The sequence below is a fragment of the Capra hircus genome, chromosome 7, assembly GCF_001704415.2.
Source record: "Capra hircus breed San Clemente chromosome 7, ASM170441v1, whole genome shotgun sequence".
In the NCBI taxonomy this organism is placed as follows: domain Eukaryota; kingdom Metazoa; phylum Chordata; class Mammalia; order Artiodactyla; family Bovidae; genus Capra; species Capra hircus.
Window position 1 is genome coordinate 48,029,515 of NC_030814.1, and position 19,456 is coordinate 48,048,970.

At 48.2% G+C, this 19,456-nt stretch overlaps 1 protein-coding gene across 2 annotated transcripts in view; it reads left to right on the forward strand.

Annotated features, from left to right (window-relative positions):
- Nucleotides 1–18,723, forward strand: part of ANXA6 (annexin A6) — a 48,923-nt gene extending 30,200 nt beyond the window's left edge. The window contains exons 16-26 of one of the 2 annotated variants that reach the window (XM_005683185.3): nucleotides 73–167; nucleotides 648–761; nucleotides 2,245–2,335; nucleotides 3,131–3,210; nucleotides 3,993–4,046; nucleotides 8,534–8,551; nucleotides 9,423–9,516; nucleotides 10,678–10,773; nucleotides 13,733–13,791; nucleotides 15,122–15,244; nucleotides 18,297–18,723. In XM_005683185.3, the coding sequence (XP_005683242.3) occupies nucleotides 73–167; nucleotides 648–761; nucleotides 2,245–2,335; nucleotides 3,131–3,210; nucleotides 3,993–4,046; nucleotides 8,534–8,551; nucleotides 9,423–9,516; nucleotides 10,678–10,773; nucleotides 13,733–13,791; nucleotides 15,122–15,244; nucleotides 18,297–18,356 (884 nt within the window). In that variant the 3' untranslated portion in view covers nucleotides 18,357–18,723. The remainder of the gene's footprint in view (nucleotides 1–72; nucleotides 168–647; nucleotides 762–2,244; nucleotides 2,336–3,130; nucleotides 3,211–3,992; nucleotides 4,047–8,533; nucleotides 8,552–9,422; nucleotides 9,517–10,677; nucleotides 10,774–13,732; nucleotides 13,792–15,121; nucleotides 15,245–18,296) is intronic. The other variant, XM_005683186.3, reaches the window with a different exon arrangement.

Sequence of the window (19,456 nt, forward strand, 5' to 3'; positions counted from 1 at the left end):
GACGGCTGGGGCCCATCGCTGGGGGAGGTGGGGGCCAAGGCCTTCCTCTGATCTGTGGCTTTGGGGTCTTAGGAACTGACGAGGACACCATCATCGACATCATCGCCCACCGCAGCAATGCCCAGCGGCAGCAAATCCGCCAGACCTTCAAGTCTCACTTTGGCCGGGTAAGGGCCTCAGCCTAGACCCTGGGCCCTGCGTCCGCACTTTTCCTCTGACGGAGCTTGGCGTGGACACACGCCTCTCCTTCCCGCTGCACCCCGCGTTCCCTGTGATCAGCAGTATGTTTGTGACTGGTTCCCCTTAGGGCTGCGATCAGGGATTTGAGCTGTGTTAGTGGCATCTAGCTTTGGCTGACTAGTTTCTCCCAGGATGGAAATGGTACCACCCCCTTTCCTTCCCTGTCTCCTCCTTCCAGGGAGAGTGGGCAGGTCCCCCGCTTGCATGGTGTTTTCTCCACCCTCTTTGTGGTTGTGGCGGTGGTGGTGGTGGTGGTTTTGAACCCAACATCAGCCAAGGCAGACACAGACGCCCACGATTCCTATATCCTGTGGAGCCCCACCTCCTCCTTCCGTGTCTCCTACCTGTCCCAAGCCACGTGTGGGCCATTGCCGATGTTGACGTGACCTTGGCTCTGCCCTCTGCAGGACTTGATGGCTGACCTGAAGTCTGAGCTCTCCGGAGACCTGGCAAGGCTCATTCTGGGGCTCATGATGCCGCCGGCCCATTATGATGCCAAGCAGTTGAAGAAAGCCATGGAGGTAAAGTGTGGGCACCCAGGGGACGGGGTCCAGTCTGTGTGGGCGCTGGGGGAGCACAGGCGCTCCTCCTGAGCCCAGGTGGGCTGGGTGTAGCTCCTCGGTGGAGCCCCTCCCATGCCTGTCCTGGGCTCGGGGTCTTGGCTGGTAGTTCCTTGTCTTGTCACCCCACAAGGTGAGGCTTTGCTTTTGTCCCCATGTTATAGATGAGGACGCTAAGGCTCAGCGCTTAAGTTACTTGGTCACAGAGTCGAAGCCCTGGAAAGTGGCAGAGCTGGGATTCAGATCAAGTCTGTCTGTCTCCAGAGCCTGATGTGACAGCCTCATGAATCAATCCGCTGGGGTTTTAGGCTCCTTAAAGATTAAGGGAAGAACAAACTTTCCCTGGGCAAAGCCAGTTAAGATTATTGTCCTGAAAATTCCTGGACAGAAAAGTGGATGACTTAAAAACACAAAATGAGAAGGATAGGGCTACACTGTGGATCTTAGGACACTCTGAGGATCAGGCTGTCCTCACCACACATCAGCTTTTATTTTCATTATCTCTTAACTTTTTGGCCACACTGTAAGAGCATGTAGGATCTTAGTTTCCCAACCAGGGATTGAACCCACGCCCTTTGTCTTGGACGTGTGGAGTCTTAATTCAACAGCCAGGGAAGTCCCCACACCAACTTTTAATAGACTGATGAAGATACCCTTCAGGTCAGAGGACTCAGGGACGCTTGACCCCTGGGCAGTAACCTCCCAAGACAGAGAATTGTCTTACCTTTTTAGTCTTACCTTTTTTATAGTCATTGCCCCAGCAGCTTACACAGTGACTGGCACATAATGGGTGTTTAGCAGATACTTGAGCTCATCAGTCAGTCAACCTGTCTTGTCTGCTTCCTCCTCTCCGCCGAAGTGAGGACCTCAGCATAAGGGGCTCCCCAGCTGCCTCAGTCCATGTATCACCCATCCAATCCAGATGTAAGCAAATATTGCCTTGTTGTTTTCCTTAAAGCACAGAACATTTTTTTTTCTTCTGACAAATAATGTGTTTACCATGAAAACTTGAGAAAATAGAGCAGAGCAAAAAAGAATATTGAAATCATCCGTGATTCCCTCACCCGCCCGAGACCACGGCCACTGTTACACCGTGGTGCATGTCCTCTATCCTTTTTATGTATTTATATATAAATATTTATATTGAGATATGTGCATATAAGCGTTTTTATACACACACACCCGTATACGCTATATTCTTTGCTTTTTAAAATTTTTGGTCCAAAGCAGTTCTCGTGGGGGGTTCTGGAAATCTTTACAAGCTGGTGTAGTCCTTTGATTGCGCCAAGGTCTGGTCAGTGGGTAAAGAGAACATGAGGGAGGCTTGATCTGAGTGTTGACCTGCACAGTGTTCTGGACTAGGAGTCTCTTTGACCTGGGCCCCTTGGGCCTCTCCACAGGGGTCAGGGATGTGCTTTAGATCCTCTTTGCCTTGACCTTCTAGGGAGCTGGCACAGATGAAAAGGCTCTCATCGAGATCCTGGCCACTCGGACCAACGCCGAAATCCAGGCCATCAAAGAGGCCTACAAGGAGGGTGAGTACGGGAGACCTGTGGCCCAGTGCTGCGGGGAGCCCCTGGGGAAGAGCCAGGCCCCCCAGGTTCCTGACGTCACCCTCTAGCCCTGCCCCACCTCCCCACTTCAGGCCACAAGGCTGTGATAAACCCCTTGGGTGCGCCGAGCCCTGTGCCTGGGGGAGGGTGCTTCAGAGAGAGTCCCAGGAGGACAAAGGCCTGGAGGTAGGAGAGGGTTTTGACTGGGAGTTGGGGAGAGAGCACCCAGGCCCCTGGAGACGGGAGGGTGGCTTCACAGGTGTGTGGCCTGTGCACGCACACAGGGCCCCGTGCTCAGAAGGCCCTGTGTCTGTTTGCATGCTTTACTATCACCATCTTGCAATTCTTCATAACTTTTTAGTAAGTGCTTCTGTGTTATTCTGAAGAACCTTGAGCATCAGTCAAAAATGTTTAAGGCTTTTGTCTTCTAAACAGCTTTAAAATGGTAGAACCTTTGAGCAGGGCAGTGGCGTGATCAGAGCTATTCTTTTGTGTTCAGCCACTGCCATGCAGGAGGGAGGTAGGAGAGAGTGAAGACAGGGAGGCTGTTGTCTGGGGAAGGGGAGATGCACCGAGCTCTTAGCAGGGACAGGGGCAGAGTGAGGTGATGGACCCATGGCAAATCAATAGCAGGGTGGCTGGTGGCCCCCAGGAGCCAACGACAAACTCCTTCATCCCCACCACCCTGCCAGCACTGCTCTGGCTTAAATCTGTGCTTCTTGGACCCCTCCCCTACTCTTGGCCAGCAGCCACTCACACCTCCTTTTTCTGTCTCAGACTATCACAAGTCCCTGGAGGATGCTCTGAGCTCAGACACGTCCGGCCACTTCAAGAGGATCCTCATCTCTCTGGCCACGGTGGGTGAATTCACGGCTCCAGACCTGCTTGGCCCTCTGGGGCCCTGGAGGGGGAAGGGTTGCTACAACGAGAGGCAGGGGGTTCACTCCTGATGAAAAGAGGATGTCTTCCCCTGCTGCCTCCTAAGATTCTTACCGTTGAGGCAGTTACAACGCCTTCTCCATTGTTCACTTTTCAAAGCTGACTTAGTGCCCCCTTCTCCAAGCAGCCCTCCCTGATTGCTCTTAGCCTGGCTTGTTGGGCCCCCAGCTGACAGTTCAGAGCCATTGTGGGTGACCTTTCCCTGTGTCATCATCCAAGAGCTTCTGTTACTGAGGACCTACTGTATAGCTCAGGGAACTCTACTTGGTGTTGTATGGTGACCTAAATGGGAAGGAAGTCCAAAAAAGAAGGGATACATGTATACAAGGAGCTGATTCACTTTGCTGTACAGTAGAAACTAAGCAACTATACTCCAATAAAAGTTAATTTAAAGTAAATACATACAGGGGGAAAAAAGAACAGCTGTTACCATCTCTTGAACTCTCGCAACCTGGGTACCACACCCTGAGGCACAGTTATGGCAAGCTCACTGTGCGCGAGTCAGGCCTTGGGCTAAGTGCCTTCCCAGTGTTCATGCATGTTCAAGACTGCCACCCTGGGAAGGCAGGATCACTGTCCCCATGTTACAGATGCGGGAGAGCGTTCAGAGAGGTGAGTGGCTGAGTACTGCCCTCTGGCTGCTGAGGGATGGAGAGGGTAGATGTTTGGAGTCCGACCTTTCTTTCTGGTCCTGCTGCAGGGGAACCGTGAGGAGGGAGGAGAAGATCGGGAACGGGCCCGGGAAGATGCCCAGGTGAGACACCCCATCCCGCCACCCCCTTCCCCCTGCCCAGTGACTCCAGCTGACTTTTTTCCATGCCAGCCCTGGCTGTCTGGGAGTGAGGAAGGTGCCTGGCAGGGCAGGGCTGGTGTGACTGGTTGACACTGAGGCTTTCAGCCCCTTCCAACTCTCCATCCTTAGAAGTCAGACTGACAGTTTCTAAAACTTTCAGAGAGAGACTTGGGAGGGTGGTACTAATTCTACTGACATATCCTGTGTGAAGAATAGGACTCGAGCCCTGATCCTCAGATCTGGAAGGGACTTAAGGAGTGTCTCAGAGTCAGACTCCTCATAATATAACTGGAAGATGGAGGCCCAAAGTCGGTGAATGAAACTCGCACAGCAAATCAGTGGCCACTGATTGAGCAGGTCTTGGAGCTTCCTGGGAAGGGGGCCTGAGTGCTAAAGGTCTTGGGTCGTTATTTTTGAAATGGGACCCAGGTCAAGGGGAATGTCCTGGGAGCCCTCGAAAGGGAGTTCCTCGAGGTCAACCCAGGTCTTCTGCATTGCAAGCAAATTCTTTACCACCTGAGCCTCCAGGGAAGCCCTTCCTCCTTAAGACTCACCCCAAATCCATCCTCTATCCCAAAATTCATCCTCCAGGGAATTCCACTTGGTGTTTGTTTGGGTCTCCCTGGGAAGCTGTGCTTCTAGTTCACGCCAGCAGGGGGCAATAGTGGGCCTTGCTGGCAGCCACTTTTCAGGAGAAAAGCGGGGAGAGAGAACCTGGGTGGAGTCAACTGAGGGAGCCAGAGCCAGGCCCTGTCCAGCTCAGCTGCTTCTCCCGATTCACAGATGCTAGACGCTGATCTTCATGTGGACTCATTGTCTGACAGCTAGAAACACTGGTTTCTCAAGTAGTACATATTCTTTTGTAGAAACTTTAGAAAATACCAAAAACAAAACCCCATATAACCTGCTACTAGTAATAACTATTGTTAATGGAGTATATCATTCTAGTTGTCTTTATGTATTTGTAGAAATAGATTCCTGGTTTATAACAGTTAAAAATGAATATTTTGTGAATATGGTTACTTTTTTTTTTTTTTGGCTGCACCACACGGCATGTGGGATCTTAGTTCCTCAACCAGGGATCAGACCTGAGCCCTGTGCAGTAGAATAGCCGCTGGACTGTCAGGGAAATCCCATATATCATGTTTTAAAAATCAACAGCATCATTTAATGGCTAAATACTATTCCATCTAAGAATCTGCCAGACTATTTAACCAGCCCTTTCCCTAGTAACCAACTCTCATCATGTTCGTGATTTTAGAATAGATTTCTAGAGGTGAGTTGGGAATTTAGAGGAAAATGTATACAAAAATCAAAGGCATTTGATATGCAGAGCCAAGCTTCCCCAGAAAAATAATGACATTAACGCTTCATGGTTTTGCACCTCTTCCTTCCCATGCTCACTCAGGACACTGAGAGCACCCGAAGCTCCTGGGGTCTGGGTCTGTAATTATCAGGTGACATATGTCCGGTGTTTACCTGTGGCCCCACGGTATTGCAGACAGCTTCCTCTTTACTCTTAGTGTTCCCATGTGAGCAATAAATCATGTAAATGATCTCATTATTATAGCCCCAGAGTGAAATAAAGAGTTGTGACCATTTTTAGATAATTCAATCTCTGGATTATTTTTTAATACAACAGCTTTATTGAAACATAATTTGCATACCATACTACTGACCCATTTAAAGTTACAGTTAAGTGGTTGTATCTTCACAGACTTGTGCAGTCATCATTGTGGTAATTTTAGAACATTTCATCACCCTACAAAGAAACCCTGTACAAATTGCGTTCCTTTTCATTTCCTCCCAACCCCCCAGCCCTATGCAACCACTAATTTACTGTCTGTTTATGTAGATTTGCCTATTCTGGACATTTCATATAAGTGGAATCCTATGATATGTGGCTTTTGTGGCTAGCTTCTTTTACTTTATTATAATATTTTTATATATTTTCATCCATATCATATCATATATCAATACTTCATTCCTTTCCATTGCCAAATAATATTTCATTTCATGGGTATATGTATTTATTTTTTACCTCCATTAGCTAATAGATATTTGGGTTGTTTCTACTTTGTTCACAATTATGAATACTACTATAAACATTTGTGTACAAGTTTTTATGTGCATGAATATTTTCGTTTCCCTTGGTTATATAGGAGTAGCATTGCTGGGTCATGTGATAACTCTCTGTTTACCTTTTGGAGGAATCGCCCAGATTTTTGGCATGAAGTAGCTGAGCTAATAGGGAAAAGCTCTTGTGTTGACTATCTGGAAAATTATAGTAGCTCACTGCATTTTTCATATTACAAATATTATGATCTTAAGCATGCTTTGAAAAAACAAATACATCTGGAGGTTCTCTGATCTAAAGTGAAGAATCTTTGGTACTTTAGGTTCCTTTTTGTTTATTTTTTTTAAACATCTCCCTCTTTTTAAAATAGCAATCCTAGACTTTTTAGCATAACGTTTGAAAAAACTGTGGTAAAATACATTTAACACATCTTACAATTTACCATCTTGATCTTTTCAAAGTGTAGTTCATCAGCGTTAAGTGCATTCACGCTGTTGGGCAGCCATCTCCACCATCCATCCACTGAATAAAAGTCTATACTCAATTAAACAGTAATCACCCACCTCTCTTCCCCCAGCCCCCACAGGCTCTGTTCTTTTTATCTCCATGAAATGGACTACTCTAGGTACCTCACATATTTGAAATCATATAGTATTTGTCCTTTTCTAACTAATTTCACTTAGCATAATGTCTTCAAGGTTCAACCAGGTTTTTTTTTTTTTAAATAGATCTGTTTCTTTAAGAGCTTTTATTTATTTATTTATTTTGGCTGTACTGCACCACATGTAGAATCTAGCTCCCCAACTAGGGATCAAACCCATGCTCCTTCCAGTAGAAGTGAGGGGTCCTAACCACTGGACTGACCGGGAAGTCCCAGCGAGGTGGTTTTTAGTATGGGAAAGTGTAAATAAAAACCGGAAGCAGGGACTTCCCTGGTGGTCCAGTGGCTAAGACTCCATGTTCCCAATGCAGGGAGCCAGGGTTCCATCCTGGTCAAGGAACTAGATCCCACATGCCACAACTAAGATATGGTGCAGCTAAATAAATTGAAAAAGCAAACAAAGCAACAACAAAAAGCCCAGAAACACCCCATAATCCTAGTAGCTCTGATAGCTCCTATTTAACTTTTTTCTAAAAAGTTAAAATAATGTATTTGCATGTTGAGAAAATAGAAACATAAAATTTCAGGAAAAATACAATGCCAAAGTTCTTCCCCCAGTCCTTCTCTTTAAAGCTAATCACTGTCAACAGTATCTTGACTGTCCCTCTAGCACAACTTGCCAGTAAATATGTAAGAGTGAGCATACTTTATCTTTTCTTATCGAGGTAAAAGAAACACTTATATGCAACATAATGTACTTTACTTTCTTGCTTAATTTAAATGAAAGCTCTCTCCGTAGCAGTCCTGTAGACCAGTCCCATTCTTTTTACTAGCTGAGTGGATTTCCATTGCTAAATGAACCATAGCTCGATTAACAAGCAATCTGGTAATGGTTTCCAGTTTTTCTGTATTACCAGTGAGCACCCATGTAGTATATCTCCAAAGATATAGTTGGCTAGTTTATTTGCAAGAGAAATTCCTAGCAGCATAGTTGCTTGATCAAAGGCATGTGCATTTTGAATTTTGATAGACATTACAAATTTATGTAACAAAAATGGTTTCTAAAGTGTAAGGCTATTGAGAAGTTTATGAAGAGGATGATTTCAGTCTGCCCAACAGAATAAAGCAGTCAGCAGAGTTTTGGGTAAACAGGCAAAAACAAAATTCCATCTAGGGGGTACACAGGGCTGACTGTATTTTGTACCCAGGCCCTGCAAGTCACAGCCATTTGCCTAACAAAATAGTGTCCTAACCTCAGAACTTTGTGCTCAGCATGATGCAACGATGGAAGTTCACCCTTGTAAGATGACTGGGGCAGCTGGCATTTTCCCACCTGACCGGCTGCATGTCCCACCCCCCAGGCCTCAGCTTTCCTGTGTCCTGTCTGTAACATGAGAGGGTGTGTAACAGGTCTCTGGAGGACCCTTCAACCGCGATGTGGTAAAGGGTGTAGGGAACATGGCACTTCTCACACTGAACTTCTCAGTGGCAGGCGTGAGGGGCAGGGGATCCTGTCCTGTACCCGTGAGGGGCAGGGGATCCTGTCCTGTACCCTCTGGTTATCCCTCCAGTAAGCATATCCATCGTTAATTCCCAGACCTGTCCTCATTTTGAGTCCAACTCAAAGATCAGGGGAAGGTGTCCCCCCAGCCCCTCCCTGCCCCCCCATGCCGATCCAGGCTACCTCACCTGCACCCCAGGGCCCCCTCTCTGGGCCTTCTTTGACTCTCGCCTTCCCCTCTCTCCCTTCTCTCTCCTCCCTGCTCTCAGGTGGCTGCTGAGATCTTGGTGAGTGCCCTGTTCTTCACGTGGGTTTTAATGGTCTGAGTCTGGGTGGGGCTGAGTGGGCAGTCAGGCATGATTTGGGGGCCTGCCCCCCAGGTTCTCTCTCTCCCCTTCAGAACCTCCAGAGAACCCCCACTGCATGAAAAATGGGCTGGGCAAGTGTTTCCCAAACTTCACCACTCAACCACTTGCCAGAATGGTGCTATATACCACCAACTGCGAATAGTGCTTTAAATGGACGCTCATTTTAACCCCAAATGAGTTGTTTACTTTCTGGATGCACCATGTGGCCTGTGGGATCCTAGTTCCCTGGCCAGGGATCAAACCCTCACCCCCTGCATTGGGAGCACAGAGTCTTGATTGCTGAACCACCAGGGAAGTCCCCAAATTGAGTTACTTTAAAGGAAATTTCATATTGATGTAAATAGAACTGACCGGAAGATCACTGTGGAAATAAATATGTGGAGTGTAAACACGTTTGCCTGTTTACCACGCTTGGGGAAACACTGGCTAGGCCATTTTCCCTTGCACACATGCACAGACACTTCCCCAGAGAGGCTTTCAGAGGGGTTTAAAGATGGAAGAAGAATCTGAGTCTCCAGGCCCAGTCCCCGCTTGCCCTTGCCCCAGGCCCAGTCCTGTGTCCCCAAGGCTAAGGTGGGAGTGCTTTGTGCTCAGCTCCTCTGGGTGAGTCCACATGGTCCCTGGGAGTTGGACAGGATGTGGAGACCGAGGAAGGGCCTCCTTGGGTGGCTGGCTTAGCCCAGCTTCTCACTGCCCTCGACCCAGGCAGACATGGAAGTGGAAAATAACCAAGGCTTTCTTGTGTCTTGTGTCTCCCCTCCCCATTCCTGCCCCCACCTGGGCTCTGCAGGAAATGGCAGACACATCCAGTGGAGACAAATCTTCCCTGGAGACACGATTCATGATGATCCTCTGCACGCGGAGCTATCCGCACCTCCGGAGAGGTGAGACCCAACTCCCCTCCCAAGGCAGTGGGAAGATCCCCAACCCTTGACAAGAGGAGCCAGCTGCCCACCCATCCGCCCCTTACCCCAGCAAGGGAGTTTGTTGGCTGACGGGACTCAGGAACCCCAGGGTCTGGCCCTGGCTGTGCTGCTAACAGCATCATTGAGCCTCGGGCCAACTCTCCTCACCTCCTTAGGGAAACACGCGTGATGCCTGGGATAAAGGATGGCAGGTGGCTTTAGCCTCCAAGGCCACCTCTAGGGGGTTGGTAGTGGCTGCCTAGAATGCTGTGTTGAGAAGGATTTGAAAGTCCTGTGTCATGGTTCTTTGGTGACATCTGCCAGGAGTAAGGCAGTGAGGGTGGTGATGACACAGAGACCACGTGCACTTCTTAGAGACACACAGGCTGCCACGTGCACCACTGTATGCGGCGACCCTCACATTAGGCGGTGGTGAGGGGCCCTTACTACTGAGACAGAGACGTTTTAACGTGCTCGTGCCTGGTACTTTGCAGTAAAATACTTAAGGGGCTTTAGCACAGTGACTAAAAGAATGGACTTGGGAGCTGGACTGATTTGATTCGAATCTCCCACTTATGTGACCCTGGGCACATGTGACTCATGTGACCCTGGGCAAGTTACTGAATATCTGTGCCTTTGTTCCCTTACCTATAAATATGGGATTTTAATTCTACCTCACATGACTGTTGTGAGGATGCAAAAAATAATTATTAATGCACCAAAGCACTTGGTACCTGATAACTTCCTTAGTGTTATCATTGTGATTACTTACATTAATCTCTATCCCAACTTGACTTGGGAGGAAAGGGGGGCCCAGAAAGGGTGAAGGGTTCACCCAAGGTCCTTCGGTGAGCTGGGGGGACAGCTGTGAATAGCATGCCTGCTCCTTCCGCTACCCCAGCCTGAGTTCCTGAAACTTGCCTGAAGCTCTGGGGCAGTGTCTGACTTGATACAGGTTTGGCTCAGAGCTCAAGGCAGCCTTGAGGTTAGAATGTCCCTTCCACAACAGCCCTGCCTGGTAGATTTAGGTTTGGGCTGCAGCCACGCCTGCTGCTGCTGGGTGGTGGGGGAAAGGATGATGTCCCCCTAAACCCTGCATCAGAGCTCACCTCCTACCTTGGGGGCTTCTCTTGGGGCCAGTCTTCCAGGAATTCGTCAAGATGACCAACTATGATGTGGAGCACACCATCAAGAAGGAGATGTCTGGGGATGTCCGAGACGTGTTTGTGGCCATTGGTAACTGGCGGGGACCAAGGGCAAGGGCTGGGGAGGGATAGGAAGCATGTCCAGAGTCCCTGGATGAGTGTGGCCTTTGCAACTTCTTAAACTACTAGTTCTGGAAAATAAGCACTGCCACTTCTTGGGGTCTGTTAATGCGTGATTGCCGGGGAAACATGAGGACTTGCTCTAGGCGGTTGCAAACTCGCTTCAGTCGTGTCTGACTCTGTGCGACCCCATAGATGGCAGCCCACCAGGCTTCACCATCCCTGGGATTCTCCAGGCAGGAATATTGGAGTGGGTTGCCATTTCATTCTTCAGTGCATAAAAGCGAAAAGTGAAAGTGAAGTCGCTCAGTCATGTCCGACTCCTAGCGACCCCATGGACTGCAGCCTACCAGGCTCCTCCATGGGATTTGCCAGGCAAAAGTACTGGAGTGAGTTGCCATTGCCTTCTCCGTCTAGGTGGCAGGGTAGGGTAAGGAAAGAGCTCTCTCTGGGGACATGGCTGGGAGGGTGATGGCTGGGCTGGGTAGGGGTGCAGTGTCCTGCAGTTCTAGGGTGTGTAGATGTGCACACACCTTTTCCTTCTCCCAGCTCCTGGATCTCTTTGGTTACTCTCTTATTGCATAATATTAGCTCTTGCCTTTGAAAAGTCTTTCTCCTTTTGGATCTCAGTTCTCCATGTGTGCAAATGACTGAGTAGATATGAACAAAGGTCAGATTTGTTTTTATTAGTGTTAGTGATTAGCAGTATCTTATTTTATGACTACAATACAATGCATTGTATTGATGCACTTTTTTTTTTTAATCTTAACCTTGAGGTATCAGTGGAAGGTTTTCACATAATTGCCATCAATTACAGGATGCCTATTGATTTTAGGGACTTCAAATGCAAGGAAAAGTTATTGTAGAACATAGGAAGCAGAGGTGTTATTGTTGTGATGTTATTATTTAATTCATAGTGGATCTTTACCAGCTGGGAGCAACACTTAGGAGACAGAATAGTGTAGCAAATCCAGGTAGAGTCCCATCTGTGCCACATTAGCTGTGCAGTTATATCCTTTAGCAGGTCATGAACACCCTGTGCCTCAGTTGTCCTCCTCTGTAAAGCGGGTGTGATAATAGTACCAGATTTAAAGGAGTTAATTATATGACACTTAAAAAACAGCCTCCTGGCGCATAAAAGGCGCTGGATAAATATTAGCTTCTATTGTTATTTCCTGTCAGACCCTATGTGAAGTTAGTTGCACACAGCTTTGTTTGAATCCTCACACAGTGTTTTTATCTGCTTTTTTACAAAGTGGGATGCTGGGGTTCAGCAAGGTTACATAGCAGAAGTGGAAGTGGAACCAGAGGCCGTCTGAGCCCAAAGCCCAGACTCGTATTAATCCCGGAGTAATTGATCTGTGGAGACTCATCTAGCCTTGCTCTCCTCATGCTGCTCCCGCTTTCCTCTTTTCCCACCTAGAACGCGTGTATGTGCGTGTGTGTGCACAGATGCTCCGCTCCACTTCACTCCATCCCATGGCAGGCCCCGGGGTCCTCTGAGGCAGGTGGGCAGGCTTCAGGTTCCGGGGAAGGCTTTCAGGGTTGGTTATAGAGAATGGAAGTTTCTGCTCAGTCTCCTCCTTAACCACACTGAGCCCCAAGCTTGCAGTCAGGGCAGTCTCCTTGGAGGAGGTGACAGGACTGGGGATGTGGATTTGGGGAGGTAAAGTAGTGGAGGACAGACAGGAAACTTCTCCTTACCTTGGGGAAACAGAGGAGATGAGAGAGCAAAGGGAGACAGGAGCTTTGATTTTCAGGTCGAGGAGCTTGGGTTTTGTTTAGGAGGTAGTAGGGAACTACAAAAGGACCCAGGAAGGTCAGTATATAATGTGGTCTTTCCCACAGGGCCCCGAACCTGCTGCAGGGACCTGTCTCCCATGTGTATATGTATATGCCTATATACACGTGTATGCCTGTCTCCTGCATGAATATGACCTTGGGATGCACAGCTCCAGCCTCTCGGCCCCTGCCCTCCTCATAGAGATGCTTTTACATCCAGAGTCATTCTAGCGTTTTGGCTCTGGCATCTGAATCCTCCTCCTTAAGCTACCTGAGACACCCCTTCTGATCCCTGTGAGCTCTGGGGCCTTGGAATCCAGCAGCTGCTGAGGGCTACAGACCCACCTCCCATCCCCGGCCTTGGAGGGTGGGAGGTTGTTACATCAGGCTAGCAGTATTTGGGGTGGTGCTAGGTAGGTTGATGCAAACATGTGGAGACTCTGGGGCAACACTCAGCCCCAGGGATTGGCAATGCCCTAAATTACACTGACAGTCTTTCTTTGGTGTAGTGTTTCTCTCAATCAGGAGTTCTCAAACATTAGGCTGTACCACAGTGAGGTATGCAACCAACCAGGTTTGTGCTAACACCAGGCATGCCCCAGGTAAAGTGGGGTGAGCTGGTCACCCACCTTCCAAGGTACAGATTCAGCACATCCCGAGGGTGGGACACGAGAATGTACATTTCTACCAGGTTCCCAGATGATGCAGACAACTTCTAGGAACTAAACTTTGAGAACCTCTGCTTAAAATATTGCTTGAATATGAATCTTTAGGGTGGAGCCTAAAACCTGAGTTTTACTCAAGTTTGTCTTTGATTCTGTTGCACTTAGAAGTCTGAGGCCCTGTACCGTGGCTTCGCGAGTGGTTTCTTCCCTTTGAGTCCTCTGCTAGCCTTGGTTAGCTACAAGCACCTCAGCAGGAAACGAGATGCAACTGAATGAGAGCCAGGTCCATGGATGAGACAGAGGAGGAGGTGTCAGGAAGGGGGAGTGAAGGTGTCAGGCCTGGGGGTGACCCTGGTTTGGCCACAACCTTGGGCACAGGTTGCAGGGAGAGGATATGCTACTTCAGTAGCATCAGCAGCAGCCCATGGTCTGGCCACACCTCCTCTGACCAAGTGCCCTGCGTCTCTTTCCTCTTCCTACCAGTTCAAAGTGTCAAGAACAAGCCTCTCTTCTTTGCTGACAAACTTTACAAATCCATGAAGGTAAGAAAACTTACTTGTGTGTTCCTTTCCCTTTGCGCACTTCCACTTTGGTGCACAGGTGGGCACCACCGGCCCGGTCAGGAATTGGAGTTGCTTCCACCTGGTTGATGTTTCTCAGCCTTTGTCCCAGGCCTGGTTCTAGGAGAGTAGTTCTCAACCAGGGGTTACGTTGCCCCCTGGGGAACACTGGACAATGTTCAGATGCATTCGGTTGTCACAACTTGGGGAGTGTTGCTTTTTGCATCTGGTGGATAGAGAGCAGGAATACTGCTAAACATCCTCCAATGCACACACAACCCCCACAGCAGAGAATGGTCTGGTCCCAGATGCCAAGGTTGACAAGCTTATTCTGGGAACTCGAAAAGGACAGTCTCTGTCCCCTTGGCACTCCCATTCTAGCAAGTGAAACAATGTCTCCTGTGACAAATGATCACAAAAAGAAGCAAGTGCTCAACTCTGGGACTAGCTCTGGCTTCCTGAAAACCCGGGCCACTCTGGCCAGCCTCCCAACCCAACAGTGGAGTCCCAGCTGCTGACAGAGCCTGGACATTCTGTTTAGTGGGAGTGAGCCTGAGACCCCTCTTAGCCTGCTGTCCCCAAACATGACAACCATCTCTTGAGCCCTGGCCATGTGCAGCCCTGACTCCTCAGCTGGTGTTCTGAGCTCCTAGGGGGCAGAGGTGGGCCTTGGCTGCCCATACATTCCGTGTTCTGTGTCTGCTCCTTGGATCCTGTATTAATTTCCCAGGGCTGCTGTCACAAATTGAGTGACAATAGTGTATTCCTTCACGATTCTGGAGGCCAGGAGCCCAAAATGAAGGTGTTGGCAGGATGGGTTCCTCCTGGAGGCCCTAAGGGATAAGCTCTCCCATGGCTCTCCCCCAGCTTCCGATGGTTGCCTGGAACCCTTGTGTTTCCTGGCTTGTGGCTGCGTCCCTCCAGTCTCTGCCTTTATCTGTGTGTATGTACACGTGTCCTTCACGTAAGGACAACAGCCACTGGATCTTGGGCTCACCCCAATGCAGTATGTCCTCTACTAATTTCATGTGCAAAGACACTATTTCCACAGTAGGTCACCTTGTAAAACTCCAGGTGGACATGAATTCGGGGAGCATGCTATTCAGCTCATATAGGCAATTGTTGCCTCTGTCTGGCCAGGCCTAGGCACAGGGGAGTTGGAGTCAGGACTGTTTATGGCAGACAGAGGCAGGATGTCCCACCCCAGGTTGCAGGGGAAAGGGAGTGGAGCAGATGGCCACCCATGAGCTCCTACCTGACCTAGCCCCTTCCTCCTCCTGCCCTGTGTCTCCCTGTCACCTGCCTCCACCAGGGTGCTGGCACGGATGAGAAGACCCTCACCAGGATCATGGTCTCCCGGAGTGAGATCGACCTGCTCAACATCCGGCGGGAGTTCATCGAGAAATACGACAAGTCTCTCCACCAAGCCATTGAGGTGAGGGGCAAGCAGGGTGAGAGGTCAGGGGGTAGGGGGGAGTGTCAGATGCTCCAACATAGACGTTCTTTTTATTCCCAGAGTGTCACCTCTTAGAACAACCAAGACGTTGCTAAATGAGAGGAGATCTGCCTTACTTACTGTTCATACCCAAATAAATTCCAGGTGGATCACAGGCTTATAATTTAGGATTTCCAAATAAAACAAGAGCCCCTTTTCTTGCTTTTTAAAAGCAATTTTATTGAATCATAATTTACAGACCATAAAATTCACCTGTTTTAAGGGCATAAGTCAGTAATTTGTAGTAAATGGGACGAATTGTATAGTCTCCTCCACAGCTCAGTGTTTTCATCACCCCAGTGTCGTCCCTTGTACCTGTCACCACTGCCGGCTCTAGACAACTTTCAAGGGACTTTCTGTCTCTAAAAATTTGCCTTTTCTGATTATCTCATGTAAATGGAGTCAGGTATAATATGTCTACTTTTTTTGTTTATGAAGCCCATTTCTTTGACGTTGAGATTGACCAAGATCTTAAAGCTTGATGCTGGACTTGGTTGACAAGACCATGGGGAAGCTCACAGGCAGTCTGTTACAGACTTGATGGAGATGTGAATTGGTAGAACATCTTTATTATTTTTTCTTCCAGTTTTATTGAGATATAATTGACATATAACACTATATAAGCTTAAGGGTACAGCATAATGATTTGACTTATAAAAATCATGAAATGCTTATCCCAGTAACTTTAGTGAACATCCATCATGTCGTATAGAAACAAAATCAAAGAAGTAGAAAAATGTTTTGTGTGTGTAATGAGAACTTTTAGGATTTACTCTCAACTTTTGTATATCATGATATAATTTTTATATATTATATATTACAGCAGTGTTAATTATATGTTTCATGTTGTACATTGCATCCCTAGTACTTATAACTGGAAGTTTGTACTTCTTGACTGCATCATCCAGTTCTTCCTCCCACCACCCACAAATCTGAACTGTTTCTATGAGTTGATTTGTTTTTGCGTTATAATTGATCTGTGAAAGTGAAGTTGCTCAGTCATGTCCGACTCTTTGCGACCCCATGGACTGTAGCCTATCAGGCTCCTCCGTCCATGGGATTTTCCAGGCAAGAGTGCTGGAGTGGATTGCCATTTCCTCTCCAGGGGATCTTCCTGACCCAGGAATCGAACCCAGGTCTCCCACATTGCAGGCAGACACTTTACCGTCTGAGCCACCAGGAAGATCTATAATTGATCTATAACCCTGGGCTATTTCCTATTATACAATGTAGTGATTTTTTTCTATACATTTCAAAACGATCACCACAGTAAGTCTACTTATAACGTGTCACCGTACAAAAGTATTAGTTATTGACTGTATTTACCACACTGTACATTTCATACCCATGACTCATTTTATTTGGCAACTGGAAGTTTGTACCTCCAATCTCCCTCACCTGTTTCTTTCCTCTTCTATCCCCGTTCCTCTGGGAATTGGTATTTGCTCTCTGTATCTGTAGCTCTTTGTTTTTTGTTACATTTGTTCATTTGTTTTGTTAGATTCTGAGTATAAATGAAACTATACGGTATTTTTCTGACTTATTTCACTTAGCGCAGTAATCTCTAGGGCCACCTGTGTTCTTACAAACGCGCGATTTCATCTTTACGGCTGAGTCACGTTCCATTGTCTGTGTGTGCCTGTCTCCATCTGCTCATCAGTTGATGGGCACTTGGGCTGCTTCCGCATCTTAGCTGTTGTGTATAATGCTGCTATGAACATAGGGGTGCATATATCTTTTCTAAGTAATGTTTGTTTTCTTTGGATAAACACCCAGGAGTGAAATTGCTGAAACATATGGTAGTTCTATTTTTTATTTTTTGAGGAATCGCCATACTTTTTCCATAATGGCCTGTTTGGCTGAAAGTTTTACTTTCATTTTAGGTTTGAAGGATTCATTAACAAAAGAGACCACTCATTACATACACAGTGAACAATTTTAATATTAAATAGAGGATTATTTGACTTAATTTCATGTACAGTCATTAAAAGAAAAGAAATAAAAACAGTAGAGAAAGGTAACAGCATATACATCACCAAACTGAGCCGAAACCCACATTCAGACTTGAATAGCGCTGGGAAGTTGCAAGTAAAAGCTATCTGGAGTCTGAACGGGGAAAAGGTCTCTGGCGGTGCATCCACCCCACAGGTGAGCTCTGGGTGCTCCCAATTATAATCCCAGGCTACAGAGTGGTATCATCATCAGTTTGTACACAAACATGCAGCTCTGGTTTTCCTATAACTTTTACAATGCTTTGTGTTTGACCTTATGAATCTTGAGACTTCTTCGATACTAGGGGGCTGGCCAGGCCTCCAGGGGCTCAAGAACCTACAAGACCCACCCCCTTTCTTACCCAAAGTGCTGCTTGTGTGGTTGCAGGCAGGCACGTAGTCTAGGCAAGGTCAGAGTCAGTCAGAGGCCTGCTTCTGAAGCCTAAATAAGGCGCTTCCATTTCCATTTCCCTAACATGCCAGACATACAACATAACCCTAATGCTGTTCACATAAATTTCTGCAAGGGCTGGTGCCCAGCAGGTGCTCAGTAATGTTTGTTCAAATAAGGAATCCCATAACAAATGTGTTAATGAGCTTGGGGGAAAAGTGTTAGCAGAGTACAAGGGAAGAGGCCAGAAGAGAGGGCTGTGATCATAGCAGAGGGGGCACCTGATGGCAGACAGGATTTGGGGGCAGTGCAGAGGGCATGCTGCATGGAGGAATGGTAGGCATTTAGGTAGCAAGATGCTCAAGATGCTTCCAGAAGGAAAGGAGGGAGGTGAAGCCACAGAGCTTCATGTGGGTCAGACCACACAAGGCCTTGAGGCCAGGCTGAGAGCTTGGACATCTTCCCTGAGGACAACGGGGAGCCACAGAAGGGACATGGGAGCCTTCATGTGTCGGGGGTGACATCCAGGCTGAGAGCAGCTGGGGGTGCGGCGGGGCTTGAGATCATCAGTGTTGTTCCACTCACTCTGCTCTCCCTCTGACCCTGCCAGGGTGACACCTCCGGACACTTCCTGAAGGCCTTGCTGGCCATCTGTGGAGGCGAGGACTGAGGCCACTGGTGCTCGTGGGCACCTCTGCTGAGAGATGGTCAGCAGCACCACCTGCCATGACCCAGCCTGATGCTCCAGCTTCAGAGACTAAAGAAGGGACAGGGTGGGGGGAGGGGTCAGGGTGGGCGCTTGTCTTCAGCTGGGGTTTAGGGGAAACTCCCACTCCCGTGAGCCACTGAGGGCCCGGCGCGGTCACCCCTGCTCATGTCTGAGCGGCCGAAGAACCGGAGCCATTGATCCCGTCCACCTCCACTCCCCATCCTCCTCCTCCTCACGCCTTCCCAGCTTCCATCTCTTGTCACAGCCCCTGCCCTGGTCTGGGCTTTATCGAAGCCAAAAACATTCTGAGCCTCTGTCTGTGAAGTGAGTGATGTGTGTGTGCTTTTATGGGAGGGTGTGGTGCCAGTTCTGGGGAGGGGGGCGAGGAAATGTGCTGAGCCAGCTGGCAGTCCTCCCACTGTCTCACTGCCACCTCATCCCGTTCATGGTGCTAGAGCTGAACCAGGAGCATGGAGACCTGGGTTCAAGTTTGCACCTGCCACACACCTGCTCTGTGACCTTACGCCAGCCTCTTTCCCTCCCTGAGTCTCTATTTTCTTATCCACAAAATATGGGCTTGACAAAAAGATCTTGGCTTGTTCTTCTAATGTTGATATTCTAGGATGTGCCTCCAAATCGTTCCCTTTCCATTTCTCTCTTTAAATAAACGGAGACATGCAGACGCATAAACGCATTTCCCAGGGGGATCTGTGATTTTGATGCAGAACCTGCAGCCTGAGTTGCCGCCATCAAAGCCAAGGTGTTAAGCTACCTGGGAGTGGCTTCTGTCTTCCCCCCCGAATGAGGGTCAGAGCTTGGGTCCAGACTGGGAAGGCTGGCCCAGCTGGCTCTAGGTTTCAGGTCCCTTCTCTCCCCTCTGCTGCCTGGATGTTTCTCTGTGAGCTCTTCATCTGTTTAACCTCTGAGCCCAGACTTCCTCTTTTGAACTCTTCAGGGGCACCAGATGTGATCGTGATCTGGGGAGGCCTGTGGAAAGCTTCCAGTTTGTGAAGATCAGTAATCAACTAGTCAGCTGCGCTTTCTCCATCTCCCTTACCTCA